General features: G+C 40.6%; 2 protein-coding genes across 5 annotated transcripts in view; both read right to left on the bottom strand.

Annotated features, from left to right (window-relative positions):
• Window positions 1–1,299: 1,299 nt before the first annotated feature.
• On the bottom strand, window positions 1,300–22,760 carry CHAF1B (chromatin assembly factor 1 subunit B). Its single transcript, XM_075172402.1, has 14 exons — window positions 22,702–22,760; window positions 21,681–21,811; window positions 17,721–17,853; window positions 16,850–16,967; window positions 15,198–15,301; window positions 12,827–12,923; window positions 11,055–11,139; window positions 9,949–10,042; window positions 9,249–9,318; window positions 9,071–9,162; window positions 6,820–6,982; window positions 5,239–5,661; window positions 3,654–3,745; window positions 1,300–3,132 (listed from the first exon to the last, which is right to left on the bottom strand). Exons 2-14 carry the CDS (start codon window positions 21,804–21,806, stop codon window positions 3,011–3,013), a joined length of 1,719 nt encoding a protein of 572 aa, XP_075028503.1. The 5' UTR covers window positions 21,807–21,811; window positions 22,702–22,760; the 3' UTR covers window positions 1,300–3,010.
• Window positions 22,761–24,338: 1,578 nt separating this feature from the next.
• MORC3 (MORC family CW-type zinc finger 3) overlaps window positions 24,339–27,043 on the bottom strand; it is a 30,000-nt gene continuing 27,295 nt past the window's right edge. For all 4 annotated transcript variants that reach the window (XM_075172364.1, XM_075172372.1, XM_075172380.1 and 1 more), the window contains one exon: window positions 24,339–26,873. In XM_075172364.1, the coding sequence (XP_075028465.1) occupies window positions 26,720–26,873 (154 nt within the window). In that variant the 3' untranslated portion in view covers window positions 24,339–26,719. The remainder of the gene's footprint in view (window positions 26,874–27,043) is intronic.

Genomic DNA, 27,043 nt, shown 5'->3' with positions numbered 1-27,043 from the left:
GCTTTTTCAGCCCTTCACCGAACTTATGAAAAAAGGCACATGGTTTAAGGTAACGAACAAACTTTTTCTAACAGGGAAAAATGATTGCACAAACATACAGACGCATATTTAAATAAGAAAGTATGCAGAATTGGGACATAAAGATGACCTTTTAAAAGATCTACTATCACAACAGAGAAGTGCGTGCATGTAAGACATGCAAGAAAACCAATCTGAAAAAGGGAAAGGATCACTTGTCTGTAACTGGAACTCTCCAAGATACATAGTCCACAAAGATATTTACACTACCAGACAATGCAGGCTTTATCTGTGCAGTAGCCACAGTGGATGTGTTCACTCCCCACCTTTCATTATGCTTCATGCAACTGTGCAAAATCCATGTGATTCTGAGGAAGATGGGAAGAAACGGCACATGAAGACCATGTATCTCAGTGACAGCCCGTGACTGGTAAGTAACTTCATCTGAAGTGTTAAAGCACCTGCCCATTCCAACTATGCCGAACTGGAATGGCAGCATTCACAGAATCGCAGAATGGGTGAGGTTGGATGGTCCAACGCCCCTGCACATGCGGTCCCCTCTGTCAGCCTAGGGCCTGGGGAGATGATTTTGTGCAACTGTCCTTTTTTTGGTTTTTCAGGGGACTGGCCAGTGGGACATTCACATACACTGGTGCCAAATGTGTTCATGAGCGCAGGGGTTGGACACCCCAAATGAAGAGTTCCATGTTCCCTGAGTTTAACAGCAATTTGCTGCCTCGTCAGAAGTTACTTCTAGGAGTTCAGCTCCCTCTTCTTACTGCTGCGAAGTCAAAAGATGTAGATAGGGCATTTTTCCATAATGCTATCTCATCAAGATAGTACAAGCAGGATAACAGTCCTTAGGGAGGGTAAGATCCTTACAGAAGGCACTGAGCAAAATGCTACCTAAGACGACGACACCTACAGCTTGTTCACAGCCGGAATATGAATTCAGGGTCCATTTGAAGTACGAACACTTCAGCTGGCCAATCAAAAATAACATTTAAGTCAAACCTGGACTAAAGAGCACCCTTGAAAGAATTATGTCTATGCAATACATCACCTTATGAAGTAGTAAAGAAAGAATAGAAATAGCACTGGGCATGTTCTGTTTTGGAGCAGAGTCTAGAGCATGACTGAGAACAAAACATGAATCCACTTTCTATGAACAATGTGAGAATAGTTTTCAATGTCTTAAGTATGAATGTTATGTGGGGATGGCCCCTTGGAGACTGAAACAGGGATCACAAAAACCAGTAATCTACAGTTCTGACTGTCACAGTCTTAAAGATGGCAATTTATTACATGAACGATGGCATCCATTTATAGAAAAAGTGCTGTATAAATTTGACAACAAAGTAGTAAGTAACAGAATAAACAGCGAAGCAGGAAATCATAGTGGCAAGAACTAGAACTGAAGGAAAGAAAAAATCCTATTAGGGAAGATGAAATACCAGGCAGAGCATCCCGAGAGATACCATCATGTGGAAATAATCTCCAGATGGAAGCAGTGGAAGCCACATTAAGCTTACAGCTCCAATTAGATTGCAAGGCAGAGCTTATTAATTTCTGTTGAAATTGAATTGTGGGCAATGTACTTCATTTGCTTGAAACACTCTGACATAAGTATTTGTTAATATTTCCTCCTTATGATATTTTTATGAATCACTTCTGAAACATTTGTATTTCTGCTTTTCTAAAGTATTAGTCGGCTTGCTTAGAAACTGACAGAAAAGAAATGCTAAGAAAATTACACACCTCAAACAAACCCAAATCCAGGGAAGAATGAAAGTCAAAGAGCTTTAATTTGAATTGCAGCTTCCCCTCCTGTGTGTTGTGGAACTTCAAATGATAGACGAATAGGCTAAATCATGAGAGAAAATTCTATTTAAAACTTCTACATGCTACTATCAGCTAGAACGACTATTCACATTTTAAGAATGATCTTACTTTTTAAAAACAATTACCTGATGTTAAGGAAAATGAAGTGGACAAGCTCAGAATACTGTGGCTGAGCATTCCACTTCTGGCAGCTAAGTCTGCACACCATGGAAAATCAAATGTAGTGATTTTCAAATATTTTGGTCTCATTGTTTTCAATCTGCATGTCTTAGTTCAATTATATAGCAAGTATTAAATGCTAAAAAGAAATGAACTTTTAGAAGTTTAATATACACTGGATTTATATTTTAATGGTTAAGGGATTTAAGATTTGGAAAAATGAAAAGGGGGAAACTTCTAATGTATATGCTCAAATCCTGCTGCCATAGGAAAATCTCATGTCTGCATTTTTTTTTAAATACAGAAACTAAACAATTAAGAACTTTCTTCCACTGTTTAAGGTCTTCAGAGGGTTTCTTTCTTTTGCTTTCTTGTTTCTTGCAGTTACAAGTTCTGATTTCTGTTTCAATCATATCAGTCATATTGTATGCTGCTGCATTCAGAGCATTTGAACATCAGCTTCCATTCCACATGTACTGGAGAGCATGAATTATTTTGCACATTGCTAAACATATAAGCCAAGATGCTTGAATGAAACTGTTTGTGTTTCTTTTTTTTTCCTTAAACCAAATTAAATCATTATGATTAAGTCCTTAGAAATTCAATTCTTTTCCCAGACAGGTTGCTGGAAGACATAATACTTCATAAACATCAACTTAGGGACTTTGATGGAGACTCTTAAGTTACTATACGGCTTTTCAATACCCAGATTTCCCTGATTTCCTTCAGCTGTGACATTTCTTGAAGAATGCTGTCTTCAAGAAGTAGAAACGCACTTAGAAGTCACTTCCCAACGATTTCCTCTTCTGCAAAGCTACATTCCTGAAACCTGTGTCTTCTACTGCCAGCTTCTTTCTTTACAGCACTACGTCAAATATGCATATGGTACTTGAATCAGGAATTGTGGCTTTAACATTTGCAAAAAGAAATGCACTCTCAGATACGGCTGCATTGCCTTCAGACTGTGAAGAGTCTACTAAAAGCTTAGCCTTTATTTGTTTGAATTGCAGCCATATTGATCTTCAGCAGACGTAGAAAGAGACATTTCCTCAGTTCTAGGACGTTTCGATGCTGGGGGATTTTGAAGGCTGTCATCAAATGGAAATGGCCCCTCTGAAAACAGGCAGATAGGAAAATCATTTAAGCTAAGTAAATCCAGGTTAAGACAGTAAATTGGTTTGCTGAATTCACAAACAATTCAGCACTCAGCAAAAAAAACCAACCCTGATTTGAAAGTCCAGCATCTGAAACAATGACCTGCTTAAAGTACAAGGGTCTTTAAAACTCATCTGTAGGACCTGGAGGACATTACATCCAAGTGAATTTACTCTTCTTGAATTTACTCTTCTTGGTTTCAGTGTCAGCTAATGCACCCATTACTATAAAAACTGTAGTGACATATTGTCACATAAGCAGCTGCCCAAGAGCAACCACAGTGACAACACATTTCATATTGTCAAAAGCACCTTTCAAACACACCAAGACAATGAAGAAGCTTTAGAATCTGCAACTAGGTTTAGGTTTGTGCTTGACTATGCTTGTGTTATAAGCTCATAGCTTATTACAGAAGTCTATGATAGAAAGAACTGATTGGCAAAAGACTTTGCTAGATATTAATAGCCGCAAAAGCTTACCCATTTCCTGTTCTGAGGAAGGAGGTATAGGAACTGTATCTGTATATGCAGAGGTTGGCGTATCTGGCTTCAGTGGAATCAAGTTTACTCTCCTTTAAAAGAGCAGAAACAGTTCAATTGCTTTAAAGCCATCATTTCCACAAATACTTTATTTAAAGATTTATTTCAGATAGAATCAGTTAAATTTGAATGTAGTTTAGATATATTTTACTGTGCATTTTTTCTTCTTGTTACATGTTGAATACAGCATGTTTCAGAAGTACTTTAAACACCACTCGTGATCTTTTCCACTAGAAAGTACTTTTGCATATGTTATATGTGGCACAATGCTTGATACTCACCTTCAGAGCACAGTATCTTGGTCAAATGTTTTAAAATTAAAACTGGCTGCAAAGACAAGGATTTTAACCTGTTTCTTGGCACCTGGTAAGGCTTCCAGTTCCACTGGAAGAGCTTACTATTCCCTAGCCCTGTCCATGTTAACACTTTAGATTCATAAAGCTCTAGGGAATTCTTTTGCTCACTGAGGTCCACTAACAACTACTGTAAATCTGTTTTCTTCTGCTAAATCTCTTCTGGATGGCACTTAAAAACTAAGCACAAAAGCAGCAAAGGATTGAACCCAAAAAAAAAAAAAAGTAGCACCATGCATGCTACTACAAGATGACACTCATAGCATAATCAGTTGATATGATTCCATATAGTTTCTCTCTCTCAAAAATAAAAAGATTAATTATCTCCATCAGTCACCTCACCCTCCAGGCAAAAATCACTTTCAGCTACCTGTAACACTTTGACTTGTTAGTTCCAGTACAGATGAACATTGGTATGTAGAAAGCCATCATCTCCAAGATTTTCCTTTGCGGTTGTTGATGAAATCCACTATCCTGCTTTCTTGTTCACCACTTCCTCCCTAGCCACCTACTAAGTAAAATATTCCTATGAAAAGTTATAATAATCTCCTTTAATTACAAAATAGCCTTGTTTTGCTGACAAGGTCTAGATCTCTAATTGCATGGCTGTCTCCTTACTGTTGCACACCAGCTCAGGATCTTATATTGCAGGCTGTTTGACAATCAACACATGGATTACAGGCAATTTCTAAAAACCTAGATTTTCAGTTTAGGAAATGACCTCCATCGATGCATTATGTCCCACACCCATGACTATGCACACTGAGGGCCTGTCTGGACTTGCGCTCTTTAATTCTTAAAATATTTCTTGTCAGAAGAGTCTTTAAATAGCTCTTGTCAGTTGAAGGCTTCAAGTACCATCTTTGTACAGAAAATGGGACCTGAAGACAGACATGTGTTGCTGCCATATGGACAAGGTGTAACGGTCAGGTTAACTTTGCTACTGCCTCACATTCCAGACAGAAATATAAAAGCTGTACATTTAGGATTCAGGACACATTTTGACCTTTCAGTTGCAGTACAACTGGAACAAAAAGTTCCATGTCAAGACAGCTACCCCCAAGACACAGGGCTGGGAATTTACGTCTAAACTCCAACCCTTTAAATGCAGCACAAGCACAGCTTGTCTTGGCCTTTGTATTTATGACTGGAAACGGCAATATAAATCTCACCTTGGCGTCTTGCTCCATGCTTGTAAAGTGTTGAGAGTAATCCTCCTGGGCTGGTTTACTTTAGTGCTCTGGCTGGCTGGCTGGCTGATTTTCCTCTCGTCTGAGGATGAGACTGGAACATTTTTTATGCCAACAGGTGTGGAAGGCAAGTCCTTACCGGCAGCTGTGGGTGTTCTAGGTTGGAGGGTGGGAGTGCTGGGATCGGTGGCCCTGCTGGGAGGAGTCCCCTCTGTCAGCCTAGAACCTGGGGAAATGACTTTGTGCAACTGGCTCTTTTTCACTTTCTTCTCTGTTGCACCAGAAGTCCTGACATTTATCTGTGGCTTCTCCTTCAATGGTATTCCCAGTTCATCCTTCTCAAAGGTAACAAATGAACAGTATCCATCCGTGGAAGAAATAGCAAGAAAGGCTCCATCGCTGGACCTATTTGTGATGTGTTTTTTTTCCATTAAGAGGAAAGGTCAGAAATTTTCTTCAACCCTCACCCCCCCATCTATAACACATGCTGTATCTGTCTTTTCCTCCTCCCTTCCCCAAGTACATGTATACATTTAAATAAAACTGCAGTCAAGTGAAAGACATCCAATCCAAATGAACAAAAGATCTTCAATTCTGGCCTTCGCATCTAATTTAATCTCTCTGGTGTTGTCTGTGATCACCTGTAATATGCTGCTGCCAGCACCTGCATGCATTTGAGCTGGCACAAAGCATGGCTCAATTGCAGGTACACAAATCTTCAGCCACGGTTTCTGAAATATTGCTGAACTCTCCTCATTCAGACCCGCAGAGCAGTTCAAGCTCTTCGGCTGTGCTCCTTGAGCTAAGTAGAGGCAATGCTCAGAATCACCGTGGTGCTCACCTGAATGGGCCCTCCGTGCTCATTTCACCAAGTAATGTCTATCACTGATTGAAACTACCTGTCTTTCTACTTCCTTCCACTCCGCTCCTCCTGGCATACAATGGTTTTCACAGTGTCTGAGCATCAATTATAACTTCTGAAAAAGAGGCCTCCACGTGGTCCCCAGCTTAGGTATTCTGGCTAGAAAGGCATGAGAGAAGCAGCCTTGTCCAGCAGAGGGGTGTATCCTGATTTCAAGACTTGGGTTCAATTTGCAGCTCCAGTTCTGACTCCCCACATCAAGTCAGATAAATTACTTCATCCCATATATGAAGAATCACTAAGTAGAATTGTGCAGATAAAGCAGAATTTGGCTAGGATACAGACATCTGAACTCAGAGAAACGACTTTCAAAACCTCCGAATAACTTCATTATTACTAGTTACACTGCCTGAACAATGAGTACTTTTCATGGGCACCCAATACATTAGCTTTCATAAAAACTTTCATCTGCTTGTCCTCGGGGTGCTTGCACCTTGTTTCCCAACCAATAAAAGAACCATAATTCTCCAATTTACAGGGCAAAAAAGAGGTGGCTTGCTGTTCAGACACTGCGATGACAGTGACCACATCTGTCATAAGCGAAAAATAAAAATAAAGCAAGACAGAAGACGTGCAGAACTTCAACATGTAAAAAGGACATTTCCATCACAACAAATCTTAACAATATAACAATTACCTACCATGAAATGTCACTCAGGGTGTGATAATGTATGTTAGAAACATAACCAAAGGGGAAGGACTGCTCAGTATCATAAAAAAGCACAGAATCTTCTGAAGCAACAGCAAAGACCAATCGATAGGGCAGATTAAATAGAGCAGGAGCTGATTTCTGACTGATGTCATCTAGAATGTAAAGAAATGAACACACTGAGAATTCTCTCTTGTATTCATTGCAAGGTAGTAACTGCATTAGCTTAGTCATGAATCTAAATAAAAACTTCATTATTAATCAGTATCAAGATAATGGCTGAGAAGACAGCACTTCTATAAAATGAAAAGTTTAATGTCAAGCACTAACATTTCTGTTGCCTGAAGTCTGCCCTCTATTGTCTTAGCCTAAGACAGAGAAATTGGCAGAAGTTTTGTCCATCTGGACTGCTATTATTTTGTTTTGTAAAGTTTGCCATATATTTTCCAGCTGCAATCTTTCAGCATATTTATATGCACTTTAGTGTAAAAGTCCAAACAAACACACCTGAGGTGGATATAGTGTAAATCAAGGTCACAACAAATTTATACCACCGCATGATATTCTGTATGACTCAGTCAAAACAATGGATTTAGCTCTATTTCTGTTATCTTGGGTTCAGCTCCTAGCTAGTCTTATCATTGCAACATTAGTTCTTTGTAAGGGCAGATTATTCCAACTTCCACTGGAAGCTGAATGCTAGTTAGCTGCTTTCAGAAATTCCTAGTGTACAGAGTTCCTGTTCAGCTCTACAATGATTATGGAAGCTATGCACTGAAACAGACAGGCCACTAACATCAACATAATGTAATGTAAGATTTCCAGACTACCATAGATTTTAACTTTTCTGGGTGTATGTTGCAGAAAGTAAACACTCCGTTTAGTGGAATGTGCTGCTTTTGGCTGGGGTAGAGTTAATTTTCTTCATAGTAGCTAGTATGGGGCTGTATTTTGGATTTGTGCTGAAAAGAGCGTTGATAACACAGGGATGTTTTAGTTACTGCTGAGCAGGGCTTGCACAGAGTCAAGGCCTTTTCTGCTCCTCACCCCACCCCACCAGCGAGCAGGCTGGGGGTGCACAAGAAGTTGGGAGGGGATAGAGCCGAGACAGCTGACCCCAGCTGACCACAGGGATATTCCATACCATATGACGTCATGCTCAGCATATAAAGCTGGGGGAAGAAGAAGGAAGGGGGGACATTCGGAGTGATGGCGTTTGTCTTCCCAAGTCACCATTATGCGAGATGGAGCCCTGCTTTCCTGGAGATGGCTGAACACCTGCCTGCCAATGGGAAGTAGTGAATGAATTCCTTGTTTTGCTTTGCTTGTGCCCACAGCTTTTGCTTTACCTGTTAAACTGTCTTTATCTCAACCCATGAATTTTCTCACTTTTACTCTTCCAATTCTCTCCCCCATCCCACCGGGGTGGAGTGAGCGAGCGGCTGGGTGGTGCTGAGTTGCTTAGTGGGGTTAAACTATGACAAGGAGCTACAGAGACCAATAGCAGCCACTCACCTCCTTACTTTGCAACACCCCATTACAATGGATCTAAAGATTATGATGAAAATACAGAACACAACAACAAGTAATTCTCTAAATCCTGTAAGGAATACTACAGATTGAACCTCTAAAGAAAGGAGCAAAACTCTGCCTTTTCACCAGAGTTAAGACCAGTCTTGTTAAAATATAAACACTCCTGGACCCACTGGGTTCACGATAAGGCTGGATTTCAATCTCCAGGTAAGTTCTCATGCTTCTCGTAACTTCATACAATCCTTTCCCCACCTCAGAACTTCTGTTCTGGCCAGTAACACCAGCACTGCTTCAGGTTTGGCTTCCTTGAATAAACAGCGATGGTTGTTGCAAACTACACCAACTCTCTGCTGCTTCTGTGATGTGGGTAGTTGAGACTAACAGAAAATATTTCACTGGGGCGCTCCTTTAGTGCTAAGCCAAGTTATTTACTTTTACTTACAAAATGGTTAAAAGTTTAAAGAAAAATATTAAACAGTGTTTCTGTAGCCTAAGAGGCCAAGTAAGAACATTTATCTAGTACATCAAAAGCTACTCACAAGGTACTTAAGGTGAATTCAAGGTCTTAGAATCAGGAAACAGCTTCTAAGATGTGGTACAACACTATCTTAACAGAATGTTAAAAGGCTAGGGCATAAAATAGTAAACAGCTACATTGGCCTTTTCACATATTTGCTGTAAAATCATACTCCCTGAAGCATTTACAGTACCTTTATTAAATGCTCGTCTCAACTCAAAGTAGACTGGGCAGCAGCGAACAGCAAGAGTTGCCTTTCCAGGACATGGCAGGTGACCCACGGGCCTTTTATAAAGAATCAGTATTTCAGAAAACAGCATTTCCTTTTTTTTTTTTAAATAAAAAGATATTTTGATCTTATGAAACTCTACCTTTTAAGATTGTTTCTGGAGAAAACATACGTAGTGTTTGTTACATTTTCTCCTGATTCAACACAGCCAGCTGCAAAAATAAAGGTTAAAACATTATGCATCAACTCAAAAAGGTACTGAGTACACACTTTATGTCCATAAACATTCTACTTCTCAGGAATTAGGCTTGTCAGTTGGGCAAGAGCTGTGCAATCCGAACACAACTTAAAAAGGCATCCCATGTATTTATTTAGTGCTGGTTTTGTTTCCCTTATATACTTCCCCCTCAAAGCTGCTTTTTGATGTTGCCAGACATCTATAAAAGCAGTGCTTATATGAGCAAACTGATCCCCTCCTTGCAATGTTATTTTTACTATAACTGCAGAATGTTCTTAAGAAAGGGTACAAACAAAGAGAGATCAGCCAAAAGAAACCACTCATTATTCTTCACTTCTATCTTAACAGAGCTGTGTTGTTGCAATTTACATGTTTCAGTTCAGAAAAATGCCGTAAGTGTAATGTTTATCACAGAAGAAAGTTGATGTTGTGGACTGCTAATGGAAGAGTATCATGGGGTCTCTGTTTTCTTCAACAGGAAGAATGAGGAATGGCATAATTAAGATAAATAAGCATCCCCTAGCAGTCTGAAAGCAATCTTGATACACATCCAAACTAGAGCATAACAGATACAACGTAAGTTATAGTAGACATTCTTACACACCTGGAGTGAGTAAATAGGAGCCATCAGGAGTAAAACTGAGCCTGCGGAAAAATGACTTCATGCTGTCATCATGAAACATCCGATAGCTCCTAGCCTGGAACATTGAAAACATGATTGTGTAAAGTGCCATGAACGTGTCAGCTGGAATTCAAGTGAGAAAAACCATCCAGTTGTACAATCCAACCTGATGGAACTTTTTAAATAAAAGATAAATGTTTTAAAAACCATGGCTCCTTCAAACTCACTTTCTGCTGTGCTATAAATTCTTCACAGCTAAGAAAAACAGTCCTTGATCCCTCTTCAGCTACTAATCAAAACACTCCAAGAGCAGTCACATTAGACCCGTAATCAAAAAATAGTAATAACCTGGAGAACAACTTTATTTAACAGTCAACGTAAAAGCCTGTTCTTTAGGCATTTAATTTTAACTTTAGTGTTAGAGGTTTAAAGAGAACTTCCATAACGGCAAAACACACTCTCTCAGGCCTGTTCTTTAGTCTCTATAAAACTGTTATGAATGTTTTCACAAAAAAAGAAAAGGAATAGAAGGAATTAAAAAGGTTATAGCCAGCTTGGAGGTGTTATTTTACTATCACTTAGAACTGTTTGGGGGGAAAAAAGCTGTTTGTTTTCCCTCTTAGGGTTAGAGAGAATTTCCTAAATTTTCACTAATTCATATTTTTCCTAAGAATCAGACTACCTTTTTGAAAATTTCAGGCTACTGACTTTAAAATATTATTGCTATGTATTATCCATTAACAAACTTAGAGCTACTGTCAGACACATTTGAAGTTTTTCCTATTAAGAATTCACTATGCATGCTACTTTTTCCACACTGTTTTTAACATTTACAACCAAAGACATTGTGTAACTACTTTAATCAGCTGAACTTGCAAGTGTTCTTTCTTAGTCATTTCTGTAATGTTTGAGGAAACCTGAGGCGGTCTCTATTTACAAAATGCAAAGGTGAGTTAGAAACAAAAATATCTGATATACGGATTACTTGAATGGAAAATATTTGCCCCTTTGGTTTCATAGAATAGAACAACTCGTATAAAATAGCACCCAGCGCATTCTCCAGTACCATTAGTAGCAGAACAATGTACCTCTCCTTCGGCTCCTGATCCGGATGGCATCTTGGTAACATTGAATGCTACACGCTTGGTTTGTGTGTTGTATACCCGCAGGACCCTACACGGTGGAGAGCACAGTTAGCTACAACAGCTTCCTTTCACCCCAAGTTTCACACAGCACTACAGCACCTCACTTCTCAGTCAGGACTGCCAAATATAAATGACAATCACACATTAATTATAACTCTCTTCATGAGACCCCACCGGGTGGACATGTTTTGATGGCTAAATAACCAATGAATCACTGACAATTATTTGACTCAATAAGGTTTGTGAAGTACCAGCATATGCATTCGTGGAGGAATGAGGGAATTAGTGGACAGTGAACAGCCACGCCATTCCTACCTGTGCTGCAGTAGCCATTATGTTCCTGTGGAGTGGGAACTCACCTCAAAGACAATTAGCTACATCTCTATGCTTCAGTTTCCTTTGGAATAAATGAAAACTGGAGTACGTCTCTGTACAGAACGCTGGAACTCCCCTGACTTCATCTCCCTAAAACAGCAGGTAGCCTAAGCAAACGCAACTGCTCGTCCCACCACCCCCTCCCTTCTGCCAGCTCTGATCTTCACCAAGTTATGCTGGTTTGTTAGGCTGGCAGAAAACCAGTCTAACACAAAAACCAGACAGCTTTCTGCTGATTTAAGGTGCTGAAACAGCTCCACAGAGTCCTGGACAGAGTTAGGAAGAGAAAATAGAAGGCGAGGCTGTGGCAGACAGCTGGAGACAGTTGTGGAACTCCTGGCTCTGGATGTCATACAGCTAAGCTGGTCTGCCAAAAGGGGGAAGAGGTCTCCCCACCCCAGGCTGGTGAATACCCAGTCATGGCAACTGGCCTGGCTCCTGTTAGACTCCTGCTGAGCCAATGCTATTCACTAACCTTGCAGAAAAGGGGGTTGGGAGATTTCCCCTCTTCAGATTTGTTCAGGCCCTCACTTGTGACTTCACTCCAAGAAAAACTTGTGCATCATTCTATTACTTGTGTTTCACTGCTGTTCATTTTAATAAAGGCACACAAATCTCACCTAACTGATTATCAGAAGGCAGAGGCTCGTAATGACCTAGTCGCCATTAACTTACCATTTTTCTAAGCCTCTTGCAAATCTTAAATCAAAACTACTTTTCCACTATTACAGCAATTTTCTTTGCAGCGGGTGCCAGATGACATGCATTTATTAGCCAGCTGCGAACCCGTCAGAGCAGCAGACATGCCCTAAACAGTTTAAGCTCAACTCAAAGTTCTGACAAGAGCCAAGTTTATGAAGTGTGTGTTTTGCTTTCCCAGTGACATCACTTACAAAACTGTTGGCAATGGAGGGAGCAAGAGGGCAAAAGAAAGATATCAGTGGAAAAACATTTTAACTGATTTCTTAACCTGTTTATATCTTTCCATAAAATGACAAAGATTAACTTATTAACTCATTAACAACCAGAGAATGCAGCACTCTTAAGATGTATTTGGTATTTCTAATGATCAATACCGTGAAAACTTATTTTCTGAAGAAAAGTTTCTACACAAGTTTATGTAAGCTTATTTGCTACTCAGAGAGAACACTCAGACTTCAGGAATCATTTACCACAAGCAAAAGATTAACTAAAGTATCATTTTAATTTCACGTCAACCTTCTTACAGAACAATCTGAATAAAATGAAAAGAAAAGTCACATTTATCCCACACACTTGCTTTTAATTCATCCTCAAGTAAGAAAGAATGCTAAGGCAAAATACTTAGACCAACGGCTCACCTATCACAACTCAGAGTTGCAATGTACTGGCCTAGAGGATCCCAGGTTATTCCTTGGACATAACTCTTGTGTTCATTTAATATTGAAACCTTCTGTCCTGAAATTACAAACAGGTTCCCGATTCTAAATTCAAATGTATTTTAAAACATTTCTTCATTTCAGAAATAAAACAAGACAAAACATTTCAAAATAATTTTTAAACACACAAACTGTTAACTTGATTGTACCTGATAAGAATATTGGAAATAGTTGTTTTATTTCTAGAATCTTCACAAGTACAGTAAATTGTGACATGTCAATTTAAGGCTTGTTCCCTACAAACTAAGTCAGATAAGCAGCTTGGCTTAGGCATTCAACATGCAAGATGAGTATATTTCAAAACCAGAAGTATTGCAAAACCTTTGTGATTTGGAAAAAATTTTTTAGGCAAGTCTAGCTGTTCAACAGCTAACTGAATTTGGCTGAATACTGAGCCAGAAATTCCAGCGTTAAAACATGACTTTCAGCTGGGGCTAGACAGCCAGGCTTTCCTATCTAGGGCTGTATAATCTCATCTACTCTGTTGAGCAGGCAGTGAAAAAAATATACTACGCATATGCTGAGTGACGCTTACACATGGGCAGCCTTCAGAAACACTTCTACAGCAGTGCTAACTCAGGTTCTTCCACAGTTTACTCTGTCACGAAGATCTCTCAAAGACATCAGCTCCCTGACCTCGCTGATGTTCCACAGTTGAATGTCTCAGATCCAAACCATTGCAATGAGGTGAAGTTACAGAAAATCTCATTAAATACTTTGTTTTGAATACTAGGGACAGAGGTTTTTCTTCACTTAGTATGGTGTTGCTTTGTTGCAAATAAATACTATAAGCTGACAAGTTTCAAAGACAATAGCTCTTCAAAAAGATTACACAAACAGGGTTGAGGCTATGCTGCACAATACCAAAAGTCCTTCTGTTGCAGTATTCTGTCTCAGACAGTGGCCAACGACAGATGCCAGAGTATAAGAACAGAGCAAACACGTAATGGTATTTCTACAGGATACTCTGTAAGTTGGCAACAGTTTGTACCTCAAGGACTTCTTAAGTCAGTGATGTTCTCTTTGTACGAAACAGCCCGATGGCTTTTTACTATTAATTTTCTTCCAGCCATTTTTTTTAAAACCATGCAATCTTTTAACCTGGGTATTACTGGAAGCTATCCTTGAAACTCTTTCCTTCAATGTACCTACAACTTCAATCACAAAGCCTACGCTTTCCAGTAATGACTTCTTACTTCCAACTTACTAGTTGTCCCTCTGCCTAGAAGACACAAAATGCCCTCCATGGCATTAATTGCATGCGAAAAGAAAGCAGTGAGAATGGAAGACATTACATACAAGTAACATATCAGCTTAAGAAGCCGTCCAGCTTTTTTTAGTAATAAGTCTAATAGATATGTCCCTTTAAAGGGACATAAAAGTTCGAGATGCAAGAGACATCTGGTCACAATGCCCCTACACATACTTATGCTCTGAACACACACACACACACACACACACACACACTCTCTTAATTGAACATTCATGTATTTATTATAAAGACTTTTGGAAAGGAGTATATGTGACAGTTCGGATGGAGAGATATTAAGCACCCAAATCAAGAACGCAAAAAATGTCAGCAGCAGAACATTCGTATTTTCATGTGTGCATGCACTGAAAAATTAACCTGGATTCTACTTTATTTTTCTTGATTAGACACTACATATTAGAAATGTGAGATAAAAGGTTAACTTTAGAGAAAGTTAAGTATTTCCACATTAAATTAAAAGTGAAAGTAATGATTACACTGCTAATAAGAAAACATTAAGCCACTGCAAAGCAACATAACCTAGCTGGTTACTACCAGAACTTCTACAGATGGGCCTTTCTTGGAGAATACAAGCAATCCCACTGCAGTGGGATGAGTATGAACAGAAGTGTTTTTGCTGAATGGAACTTAAAAAAAAAAGTCACATCTTGCAAAACAGAGCCTGCATCCTATACTCGCTTCCCATTTTTTACCTAGGTAGTTAGTTACCTGACACCAGTCAAGTTTTGTTTGTTTGTTGGGGTGTGGGGTGGAATACGTAATATACAAGCTGCATGTGTAGGAGTTTGGGGGGAAAAAAAACATTGGGTAAAGTTTACTTCCTGAATACTCCAAGGTGAAGAGATTACTTACGTGTAAATTTTGCTGGCCTGAGGGTATCTTTATATGCTGGGCTACCTGCCTCACAATCCCAGAAGTCTAGCAATTAAGTGGACTGTTCTCTCACAAAAAAAGATGCTTTCAACTCTTTTGGTAAATACCATGAGACACTTCCATCAGGACTGGAGCCGCAACTGCATTTACCTTTATGGACATCCCACATTATAGCTGTGTTATCTACAGAAGCAGATGCCATGTAATTTCCATCCGAGGTCCAACAAATATCATACACATCTTCTAAGTGGCCTCTAGAAGCCAGAAGAGAAGAAACCAATTACTAATTTAAAAATTAACAGCTACATGTAAAAAAGAGTTTTGCACATTTTTAGGTTAAAAAAAAAATCAGAGGCAAATAAAGTATCATTGGAGTGAAATGAACAACATGACTTTCAGCTTTTAAAAAAACTTCCATATTCAGAAGGCAGCAGAACATTTTAAAATAGCACATCCTACTTCTACTCAAAATAAGCCTCCCTTTTCAAAAGTTTTTAATAGACAATGAAAACACTGCATTTGAAGTAATTTATGAATTTGTATCTACAGTTCTGCAAATGAAAGTTTCTAGAATTTGTACAAACAGAAAATAAAACACTACACCAAAGTAACTAGGAACTGTCACTACTGAAGAAAACTTTCCTGCATATTTATGGGTTTCATAAAAGCAGTAAACAAACATGCATATTCAGCAGAACCACATGAAACAGAAAATTAAGGTGGATTTAGATATAGTTGAACAAACATTGCAAGATATTCAGAACCACCTAGAAGGGTTCCATCAGCCTTTTGGAGTTTGAAGACTTACCATACAGTGTGGCAACTTTAATAATAAATATTTGTACCACCAAGTTTAGGGAAGGGAGATTGCATTGGTTTGTTTGCTTGCTTTAAGAAATTAACTCTAATGTTCCTAAAGGATCATGCTGGTGCTTCATGCAATCCCACTAGCACTTTTGAAATCGTTCTCACATAAACCTCAGCAGTTGCAAGGAACGTATCAGTTATGGATAGCAGTGTTATTTATTTTTTGTAAACAAGTGTAAATTCTTCATCATTTTATCAGTATAGACAGATAAAGACCAAAACTTTTAACAGATACTACACAGAAAGCAAGGCTGTTATACACATTGCTCATCCAAAATGCATTTCAGAGTCCAGAACCACTAATTTCTTTCAGTCTTCAGCTGCGAGTGAGAACAGAACACCGTTGCAGTCCAACTGCCAGCAGTGGTTTGATGCCTTAGCCACTCTTAGCTAATACTTACTTAGACTTAGCAGGCACGGTGTGTCTATTTTATTAATCATTGTTAATTGTACACTTGAAACAAACACTGTATAATACAGTAGATGTTCAACCGTTAAAACGAGCTAGTTGAAAAAGATCGGTTGAGCCTCACAGCTATCATCTGGCAAAATTGCATGAATCATTCAATATACTGATGCTTTTTGCTTTAATAACGATCAAAATTTCCACTATAAAGCCAGTAAATAAAACTTCACATTTACTTTATATATCTCTGTGCTAAGCTTTAAGTGACTGCAAATCTCAGGAACCAATTTCAGAGCACATCAGTTATGTCACATAAATGCCAAATCTTCTGCCTTAACAGAAGATGTAGATTGGCACTGTATTAAAAAAAAAAGTTAAAAGACAATAAACGGATGAATATTAGAGCAAGCAAATTTTAGACAGCATTGAAGTTCAACATACACTGAACAGAAGACTGTACCAGCTGATGAAAGCCATTGGGCAATCAAAAACACTGAACAGAAAATACACTCATAAAATATTAAGCTACCTTAAAGTTTTAACAACTGTCCAGTTCTCCTTGTTGAGCTGAGCTTCATCTTCATCCTGAAAAACTAATGGTTCTGATTCTTTGCTATCATTCAGCTTCCACAATAAAATAACAGCATCTGTAGAAGAAATCATATGAAACTTCTTTCTTTCCCACTCACTGTTTTGTCAACGCATTACATTTAGTTCAACATTACAATTATCTCACTTAAAACACACAAAAAGCAGTTCTTATTTTGTGGTGGGGAAGGGTAGGTGCTAGACTGCTTAAGCTTCCAGTGTGAGCTGCTGATTTTAATCAATGTATTTTTTTATTATTATTTAATTATCTAATAAAAAAAGATTAAGATTTCCAGATGTAAGATGAGAGTTAAGTGTTTAGCTTTCAATCTGCTTTTGATTAGAGCAGGCTATGGTTCTGCACTTTGGGCTTTTGAAAAATCTTCCACTAAGACAGATAACACTCGGCTCTGTCTCAGAGTGCACACGCCTATCTAATGCTGCCCTTACTGTGACTGAAGAACCCACGTGGCCCTGGACAGACAAGCCTAAATTTGCAAATTCTGCCACAGCTTCCCAGTATGACACTAGGTAACCCATTCAACCCCCCCAATCTGGGAAATGTGGATAGTAATTACTTTAGATCTGGAAAACAGAGCCTCTCAGACACACAGCCACTGAGAAGTTATTCAGGAACTGCGTGACATGCATTTACTAATTATAATCGGAGGGCATATGTGAGTCTAAAGCTGGAAGTGTTAGAGGGGTATGAACAAGTTCCTCTATTGGGTTTGGTTTTTTTTCCCCCCTTTACTCACCAGATGCAAAAAGATAGCTTCTTTAAATTAGCTTCGTTACGCATTATTACTCACCATCTCCTCCGGATGCTAGGATCTCACCGCTCGGAGAGAAGCGCACAACATTTACTGCTTTGGTATGGCGGGCGAGATTGGACAAGAATTCCACAATTGCTTTTCCATCTGGTCCTTTTTCCACTTTCCATATCTAGTTACAAAAGCATTACAGACTGTTTTCAGGAACAAAATGTAATATATGTATGTACCACTTCACCCACAATTTACTCCTTGGGCAGTCATTCTGAACTTACTATCTGAGACTTTCAAAACTAAAGCTGCAGCGGCACCACAAATTTTCCCTCTACAATACAGCTGTGTACTGGTATTGGTAGCTGGGATGGGGGGAAAGTCTTCAGGGGTGGCTTCTGTGAGAAGATACCAAGAGCTGCCCCCACGTTGGACAGAGCCAGTTCCAGCCGGCTCCAAGACTGTCCCACCACTGGTGCCTCTGTGATAACGTATTTAAGAAAGGGTAAAAAACACTGCACAGCAGCTGTGAGAGAAGAGGAAGAAAAATGTGAGAAATTGCCCTGCAGACACCAGGGTCAGTGAAGAAGGAGGGGAAGAGGTGCTCCAGGCGCTGGAGCAGAGATTCCCCCACAGCCCCTGCAGAAGACTGTGGTGAGGCAGGCTGTCCCCCTGCAGCCCACGGAGGTTAACAGTGGAGCAGATATCCACGCTGAAGCCTGCGGAGGACCCCACGCCAAAGCAGGTGGATGTGCCCTGAAGGAAGCTGCAGCCTGTGGAGAGCCCACGCTGGAATAGGTTCCTGGAAGGAGCTGTGTCCTGTGAAAAGGAGCCCATGCAGGAGCAGGTTTTCTGGTAGGAACTGTGACCCCGGGGGGGACTCACGCTGGAGCACTCCATTCCTGAAGGACTGCACCCCGTGGAAAGGACCCACACTGGAGCACTTCATGAAGAACTGCAGCCCGTGGGAAGGACCCATGTTGGAGAAGTTTGTGAAAGACTGTATCCTGTGGGAGGGACCCCACGCTGCACCAAGGGAAGACAGTGAGGAGGAAGGAGCGGCAGAGACAACGTGTGATGAACTGATCGCAACCCCCATTCCCCATCCCCCTGCGCTGCTGGTGGGGAGGAGGTAGAGAATTCCGGAGTAAAGTTGAGCCCAGGAAGAAGGGTGGGGGGAATGTGTTTTTAGTTTTGTTCTTACTTCTCACTATCCTACACTGTTATTATTTGGCAATAAATTAATTTCCCTAAGTTGAGTCTGTTTTGCCCATGACAGTAATTAGTCCTTGTCCCTGTCCTTATCTCAACCCATGAACTTTTCCACTGTATTTTCTCCGTGTCCTGTTGAGGAGGGGGAGTGATAGAGTGGCTTGGTGGGCACCTGGTGGCCAGCCAAGGTCAACCGACCACAAACTGTAATTATATTGCAGTATTTTTTTAGTCTGAAATATATTATTGAGTATTTCCAATAAATTAAAAAAAAAAAAAAAAGCAATCAAACACATGACATCATTCTCTCTCCATTCATCGACAACCTCTAGTTTCAAGGGGATTCGGTAAATACAATGATTCAATAATACGGAATTACAATATCTTGTTAACAAATCCATCAACCACAAATAGTAACAGTCTGAAAACAAACCTGATTACTACAGGAGAAGAAAAACATATTAGCTCTCTTCAGAATTCTGAGCAAGTTGAAGAGTTTTGCAGTACACCCTGAAGGTCAATGGATTTACCAGTTTCAAAGAGATAATTTGAGCAAGAATTATAATAATTCCAGTTCCTCACTGATCATAACCACAGCATTAAGACAGTTGCATGATATGGACACTTTTCCAGCAATGCTGGCTTAAGGAATTCCTGATCCCACTTGTTCTCGATTTTGCAGGGCGTAGTGATGCCACTCCTACTGCTCTACTTGTGAACCAATTCAGCCACGAGAGCAACACTGTTATGTCCCTATATTGTGGGACTAAGGCCACAGATAGCTAAATCCCCTTAGGTGTTTCAAATAACCTGCTCTTGGATGCAATTCAGCTCAGAAAAAAAAAACAAACCAAAAAACCCCAACAACCAGGCCTTGATAGGAATATATCAAACAATGAAGCAGCCTGAATAAAGACCTCTGTAATTTTGCCAGCCTTACCTCCTTATGCAATGGTCCTTTGAAAGAAGTCGTAGCAGCAGGGTGTTTTATGTCAAAGAACACCAAAAATGTTCTGGTCCTAAACCATGTATATTTATAAATATTACTTAAATATATATTCAGTAACCTATATATACAGCCAAAATCCCTGAAACGCATACACTGTCAGGTAAGAAGTCAATTTGCCAGTGACAAAGGGAAAAGTTTTGGCTGAGCTCCTGGAGTACACCCCTAATTTTTAATGACATTTATCCCATTTATCATCTCCAAAAGAAAGAGGCATTCCAGTCATGCATATATCATAGCAGTGACCATTCATAACAATTTGCTAATAAATACATTAATAAGTACTGGCATATTTCACAAAATACTGCATTGAGGATTCTGAGGAACAAATCTGCATCCAATCCAGGCATTCCAAATTGTAAGTATAGATCTGATCTTTATAACTCAAATTCTCTGCTAAAACAGAGCATTTCCCTATTCGGAAAAAAATGCAGCAGTAATACAAAAAAAACCCTTATTCTTTGTCTGCGCCTATTCCACATGTAATGAGACTTTATGACAGTATTTTTTATTTCTTCTTTGAATATATAGCATGATGGAAGCCTGACATGAGCATGCCCAAAAGGTACTTAAAATGTAAAATTAGCATGCAAAAACAGATAAACAGATAGACAGACACATACACACATAGCAGAAAACCTACATGATTTTTTTGCATTAAAGCTCATTACTAAGGAGCACAGGGAGGGTCCCAGGATAGAACCTTCTTTACTGCAGGACGAGTTTGAGGAATTGCCTCAAATTGAAAGGTTAGCAGTAGAGATTTTAGTAAACAAACAAACCCATTTTTTTAGAGGAAATCACCAGGCCCAGATACCAAAGTGACCTACAGGAACTCAAACGTAACATGAACAGCAGTGATGGGTAACCTACTCTGTTTCATTCTCAGCTCCAAAAAACAGGGGATGCAAATGTGCCAGTTTTTCAGAAGTGCTCTAATGGTGCCCCCAAAAACTCCGACAACTATGTCTACCTTCCATACAGAGAAGCTGTTAGAAGAAAAATAAATTAAAAAACTGAGTAAATGTATTTCTCTGCAAAGGAAATTGTGCCTCAATTGTCCACCAACTTTATTTAAAGAGTTGACTAACATGCAGATAAAAAGAATGTGGTTCACCCAGTGCACTCGGTTTCCCAAAGCTCTCCTACTAGGGCTAAGGCTTTTAGAGAAACCAAGAGATCAGTGAATGATGGGGACAGTCCTCACGTGCATTAAGAATCTGGAAGACAGTAAACAATTGCCTGATTTTGCAAAGGTGAATCTTACAGCCGCATCTTTTGGGGCTTGTGCTATTCAGCCTTTTCATAAGTGATTCTCAAAAGGATGAACAACTGAGTAACAAAGTTTCCTAATACCAACACAAAATTACTGAGGAGAGTTGCATGTAAAGCTGAGTGAAAAGGGCTGTGGAAAGATCTCATACTGCTGAGTGACTACTTATAAAATGGCAGATAAAATTCAATTTTGATGAACATAAAGAAATTAAAACCAGTTGTTTCTCATTAATCCACAAGACTGTGCCCTAAATTAGCAGTTACTACTCAGGAATATCACCCAGCAGCCAACGCAAGTAATTTTCGAAAAATAACAGTTCAACACTCAGCAGCAGAACTCAAGGACAGTATGCAAGGGGTACAGTCATTCCCTATATTGCTGTACAATCTCATACTTTTCCCTAAACCATTCACTACCGGTGTCACGTACTGGCCAATAATCTCATACCTTGGATAACAGCCATTTCATGCTCTGCACATGCTACAAAACCAAACCAAACAGGTTTGAAACTTACACGAACGGCAGTGTCCACACCTGCTGAGGCCAGTCGATTGATCTTCCCATCAGCTCCATGTTGGAAGTCTAAGCAGTAAACAGGCTCCTTATTATGCCACGCTATTTCACAAGTGATGACCTTCATATTTGCTAAAGAAAACAGAGCAAATATTGGATAAACTCTTGTTTCTTATGACTAAGGCAATCAAAGTTAGTGCAGATTTTGCAAGCACTGCAGACAGATCCCATAACAATTTCACTGCAGAAACTGACAGAAGGATGGTTCAAGGAAGACCGTTTTTAAGTACTATGATTTATTATGGTTAAAGTTACTGCCTGGGCACTGCATGAGAAGGGTAATAAAGCCATGTCTCTCAGTGGAATGAAATGGTGTGACAGAAGAGCAGGGTAGGGTTACCATAACAGAAAATCCCGAGGGCAGACACCGCAGCTTTTCCCTTTCAGCCCCCGGAGCGCGCCTGAGCTCCCTCGGATGCCCTGGTCCTGCCCTACCCCAGCTCCTGACGGGGGTGAGCCCTCGCCGAGCAGCGCCAGACTGGCACTAGGCGCATCCACCCAGCCCTCGGGGGAACAACTGCTTCTGTACCAGCAGCCAGGCACTGAGAAGCCAAAACAAAGGAACGGCACGAAGGCCCCGGCGGGGACAGGAAGAAGGTAGAACCGCCGCGGGCCAGAGCCGCCCCTCGGCCGCGCAGCCGCCCCCGGGGGGCACCGCTGGCAAGGGCCGCTCCCCAAAGCCCCGGGGCCATCGCACCGCCGCCGGCGGAACTGGAGACGCCCGACGCCTTGAGGGGATCAGCCAGACGAAACCCAACGCGCTCGCTGGCCACAGCCCCGCAAGCACCGATGCTAACTCCCTAACTCCCCGCCACTTCATACCCCGGCTTCCCGCCCACAGAAAGCCGGGCTCCCGCTGCGGCTCCTCTCCCCGCAGCACAGCGGGCCGCCCCCCCCCACCCCAACCGCCACTAACGGCCAGGGGGCCCCGCGGGCGGGGCGGGTGCGCCCCCAGCCCCTACCTGCGGCTCCGCGCGGCCTGGCCGGGCTCCAGCGCGGGCGCGCCTTTCCCGCCCCAGCCCGCCCCGCCCCGCGCCTGCGCGCGGCCTGCCCGCCGCCGGCTGAGGAACCGCCCGGCGGTGCGGCGGCGCCCCCTGGCGGAAGCGGGAGCGACACAAGGCGGTGCCCCGGCAGGCCCCGCCTGCTCCCCCCAGCGCCCGCGGGCAGCCGGTCGGGCCGCGGGCAGCGGACACCCACCGCCCGGTTTCGGGTTGCGGTTTGCTGCAGGCCGGTGGTTAGGGCAGCACTGGGCAGCCCTGCCCGCCCCCGCCGGAGAAGCAAAAAGGGGCAGAAATGCGTGAACTCCGCAGTGCTGCCGCGTTGGCTGGGACTTGTGCCTGCCTTTTCTTCTGCCTAGGGATGTGTTTGCCCTGCCCTAGCTTGTTTCCAATTAAAAAACCCCACAAAAACAACAAACCAAAACAGAAATTAAAAAACCAAAGCTCTCCCACTCCCCAACAGGAAAAAAAAAAAGGCATTGCTGTATTTGAAATGTTTTTACATTTAGACTGGTCAAAGGGCAACCAATCCCCAAAATTCCCCTTTCTTTCAAGTGCAAACTTTTCCCTTCAAAATAATGAAAAAAATTACATCCTTAGAAATTGGCATCTACTTTTCCTTGTTTCCACAGCACCTATGGCTGTGCTGCTTCTCACCTTCTTCCCAATGCCAACAGAGGAAAGAACCACTGGCCCTGCGGTTTAACACCTCACCAGCTACTACACTGCCTGACACAACAGGTGAGAAAGCAGAAGAGAACAAATGAAGATTTATTGTGTACAGATTAGATGGTTTTTATTTTAATTATTTTTTAAAAAGAAAGAGGACTTTAGTAACTAGAGGGCAGCCAGGATTTCCATGCAAGTATGACTAGGCTTAGAAAGCCAGCACAGCACAAGTCCTTGTGCTTCATTTGAAATTTCACTCGCACAGTGGAAAGCGTGGAAGTACACCCATATGTTAAAGCCAGGAACTTCCTTGAAATTCAGTTAACACATACCCTGGATTATAACAGCACTGCTTTTTCCACAGCCAGAATATTTCCATACTGGTGCAACCCTTTCCACAACAATACCTTGCACACTGCAGTCTCTTTAGTCGTCTGTATCAGACGACCAAGTACAGGTCAGGGAAGAACGGTCTGCCTCAGCCACAAAAAAGCTGCAAAAATATCTGGAAGAACTCGAGCCTCTCATGCTGGGGAATGGATCAACTAGCCTAAAATTTCACAAGGAGAGCTGATCCGATCTGATCCAAGAGCCTACTGTCACCCGAAGAGGCAGGTGGTCCCGCCTCCCTACTCTTACACCTTTACCTTCCTGTCCTTCTGCCTTAGTGCCAGGAAGACCCTCCAGCAAGGCCTGGAAAAACAGTTTTGTCCCAAATCCTGTTACGGTAACAGTCTTGTAGTTGGGTAACAGAATTCCCCCTACGAAACCGACTGTCTGAAGAAGCACAGCCAGCCAGCTGGTTCAGGGCTCAGTTAGGACGCCTACCTGGTCTGAGGGCATGCTTGGTGTGCCCAGGTCTTCTGCTCAAAACCAGACTGAGCCAGCTTTCTCGTGAGACCGAATACTTAAAATAAGCCAGAAACATCAGCCATTCTGCATAGTATTTATTTATAAACAAAAACATTGCATTTGATCACATACAAGTTTTGATCCTGCAAACTCAGATTTATATATAGTTTTTTTTTTTTTACAAAAAATACATTTCAACAAGTAAATAAAAACAATTTCCATTAGTCCACTGTTCTCCAAAGTGTAAATTTGCCATTTTTAATATAGACGTATGCTATATTTTGCCAGTTGTCTACAAGAAATTCAACTATAGAGTCTGATGAAACATAATAAATAATGATTAAGAAATGGAAAACTACACACCAATAAATGGAAAATATAAACTTTTTAAAAGTCATACAAACAGTTATATTACAGCCACCTCTTCAAAAATCAAACATTCAATTTATCCATTATAAAGTACAACAGTATTGCATTACCCTTATTGGCATATTAGAAGGGATAGCATCTTAAAATTGAAATACTGTCCATCGAAAGAAACTCACTGAACTACAACTAAAAGGAACATAATCTAATTAAATCAGGACAGTAGCAGTGCAAAAGCCAAAAATGTTGGCTTTATAAAAAAAGACACTTCCTAGGAATGAACATACTGAACGCTATTTCATGATTTTTTTTTTTTAATTTTATTTTTTAAAAATTTTTTAAAAGCAAGAACCATTTTTCTTGATCACTGTTTGGATCACAATACCAGCACAGAGTAAAAGGGGGATTTGCTGTCTTTGCCACCTTTCTTCTCATTTCTGATGACTGCAAAAGAAAAACATGCAATTGGCTGAGAATACTGTCACCATTGTAACAGCGATTTCTCGTGGTACCATTTCTTCAAGGAAGTTTTTGCATGAGCATCAGAGCATAGAACTAGTGGCTTAAAAGTCACTGTAAAACATTTATGGGGAAAAAAAAAAGGGGGGGGGGGAGAGGGACTCCCTTATCTTGCCTATAATAAAAGATGTCTAAACTTTAAGACAGCATAAACAAGTTATATTTGAACATTTTCAGCTTTAGCTCACCCTGTAGTTGTTAACACCACAGATAAGGAAACACGCCTCCTTTTCAAAATACTTCCATTCAACTAGTTAATCAAGGATTTAGTGGTCTGACCCATTCGTACTCAGCATTGTACGTTCTGATAGGAAGGTAAGTTTCAGAGACGAATCTCAGCCCCCTCGCATCTCAGCCTGAAGGACTCCAAGGCTCTCTGTATGTTTAATACTGCAACAATTTGTTTTTTGAGCTAATATATATGAGCATTTGTATACATCACAGAACCTCTATGTCAAACCTGTTCAGCACTGGGCTTCCCTGAAAAAAGGTCTTCAGGTCTCACGAGGCGGTGTTCGATGCAGAGTAGAGGTTGCCCAGGAATCCTACCCTAGCCTTGGATATGCCACCCCAGCTGGTTCTCTCTAATGGTCACCACAATGCTTCCCATTCCACCAGCTGCCTTCGACTTGGAAAAAAGTAGGCAAGAGCTGTGTGTGTAATCTGACCATTGAAGCCGTGTACTGGTACATACCTGGACTTGTGAACCAGCACTGCTGTGTTCAAGTGGGAACTATAGGGTAGAACTGAAGATCCCTCTGACTGCGCTCAAATACAGACAGGTTCTTGAATGTAGGAAACAACAATCAAGTAACAAGAGCAGGACACAAACAGGCATGTGGTTTCCCATCGCTGAAAAGGCTGAAATACCCTAGCCATATCCCATGGAGTTGTTTATGCTGCAGAACTATGTACAGATAATGTTCTTTAGTGACATAAAAAAAATCCAAAAGGGAGTCGAAGATCATCAGTTTTCAGGATAAAACCCTTAAAAAACGTTTCTTCTTTTGGTAATAAAACACAAATATTACCTATATGGCCGAAATTTTCACCTACTAGTTACATTTCTATCCCACTAATGTAACATACAACATTGCTGATAGCAATGAAACAATACTGTAGTATACAACAACACTACTAAGGTTCGTTCTGAGAAGGAAATCAAGGAAGGTTTCTTTTTTGCATTTTTAATATATTCCACTACTTAGATTTTAGAAGAGGAAATAATTGCAAGTATTAATGCTTATATAAGATCAAAAGTCAACGAAAAAGCTTTTGTAGAAAAGTATTAAGATTCCTAATAATAAAAATATTTGCAAATTTAATTACAAATACATTTTAAAAGCAAAATCCTTAATTAAGTACATCAGGGTTGGTCAATATTGACAGTGTTCCTTTAAGAGGAAGTCAAGATAACACCCACTGCATCTGTGGGAACAACTAAATGCGTAGAGTATATACACTTATTGATAAACTATGTCAAATACATAAAGTGAAGAAGCAGTATGTACAATTTTGAACCTACACAAAGGTTATAATGGAAGATCAAGTAAGAGCCTGCTAAAATCTTAAGATATTAAGTACTACTGATTTCATGCATTTGTTCTACAACTTGTCCTAAAATTTCATCTACTACATCAATATCATAATTTACTTGCTGCAAGTCTAGATCAGGCATGATTGTAGCCAGAAGTTGTCCAACATTCACTCGAAGAGAGCGTAGTTTCAGGCTGTAAAGAAATAATTAGATATGATCAGATGTAGATGAAGTTTTACGTTCAAATACTCAGTACTTTATTTAACAAAGCTGGACTAATACTCTATACTGGAAAGGCTCCATATATGACTTCCATAAACAAAAAACTGATGCAGTTAAAGCTGCATCAAGATAATTTCAAAA

The sequence above is a fragment of the Calonectris borealis genome, chromosome 1, assembly GCF_964195595.1.
Source record: "Calonectris borealis chromosome 1, bCalBor7.hap1.2, whole genome shotgun sequence".
NCBI classification, from domain to species: Eukaryota; Metazoa; Chordata; class Aves; order Procellariiformes; family Procellariidae; genus Calonectris; species Calonectris borealis.
The sequence above is the reverse complement of the archived record's forward strand: the minus strand, read 5'-3'. Positions and strand labels throughout refer to the sequence as shown.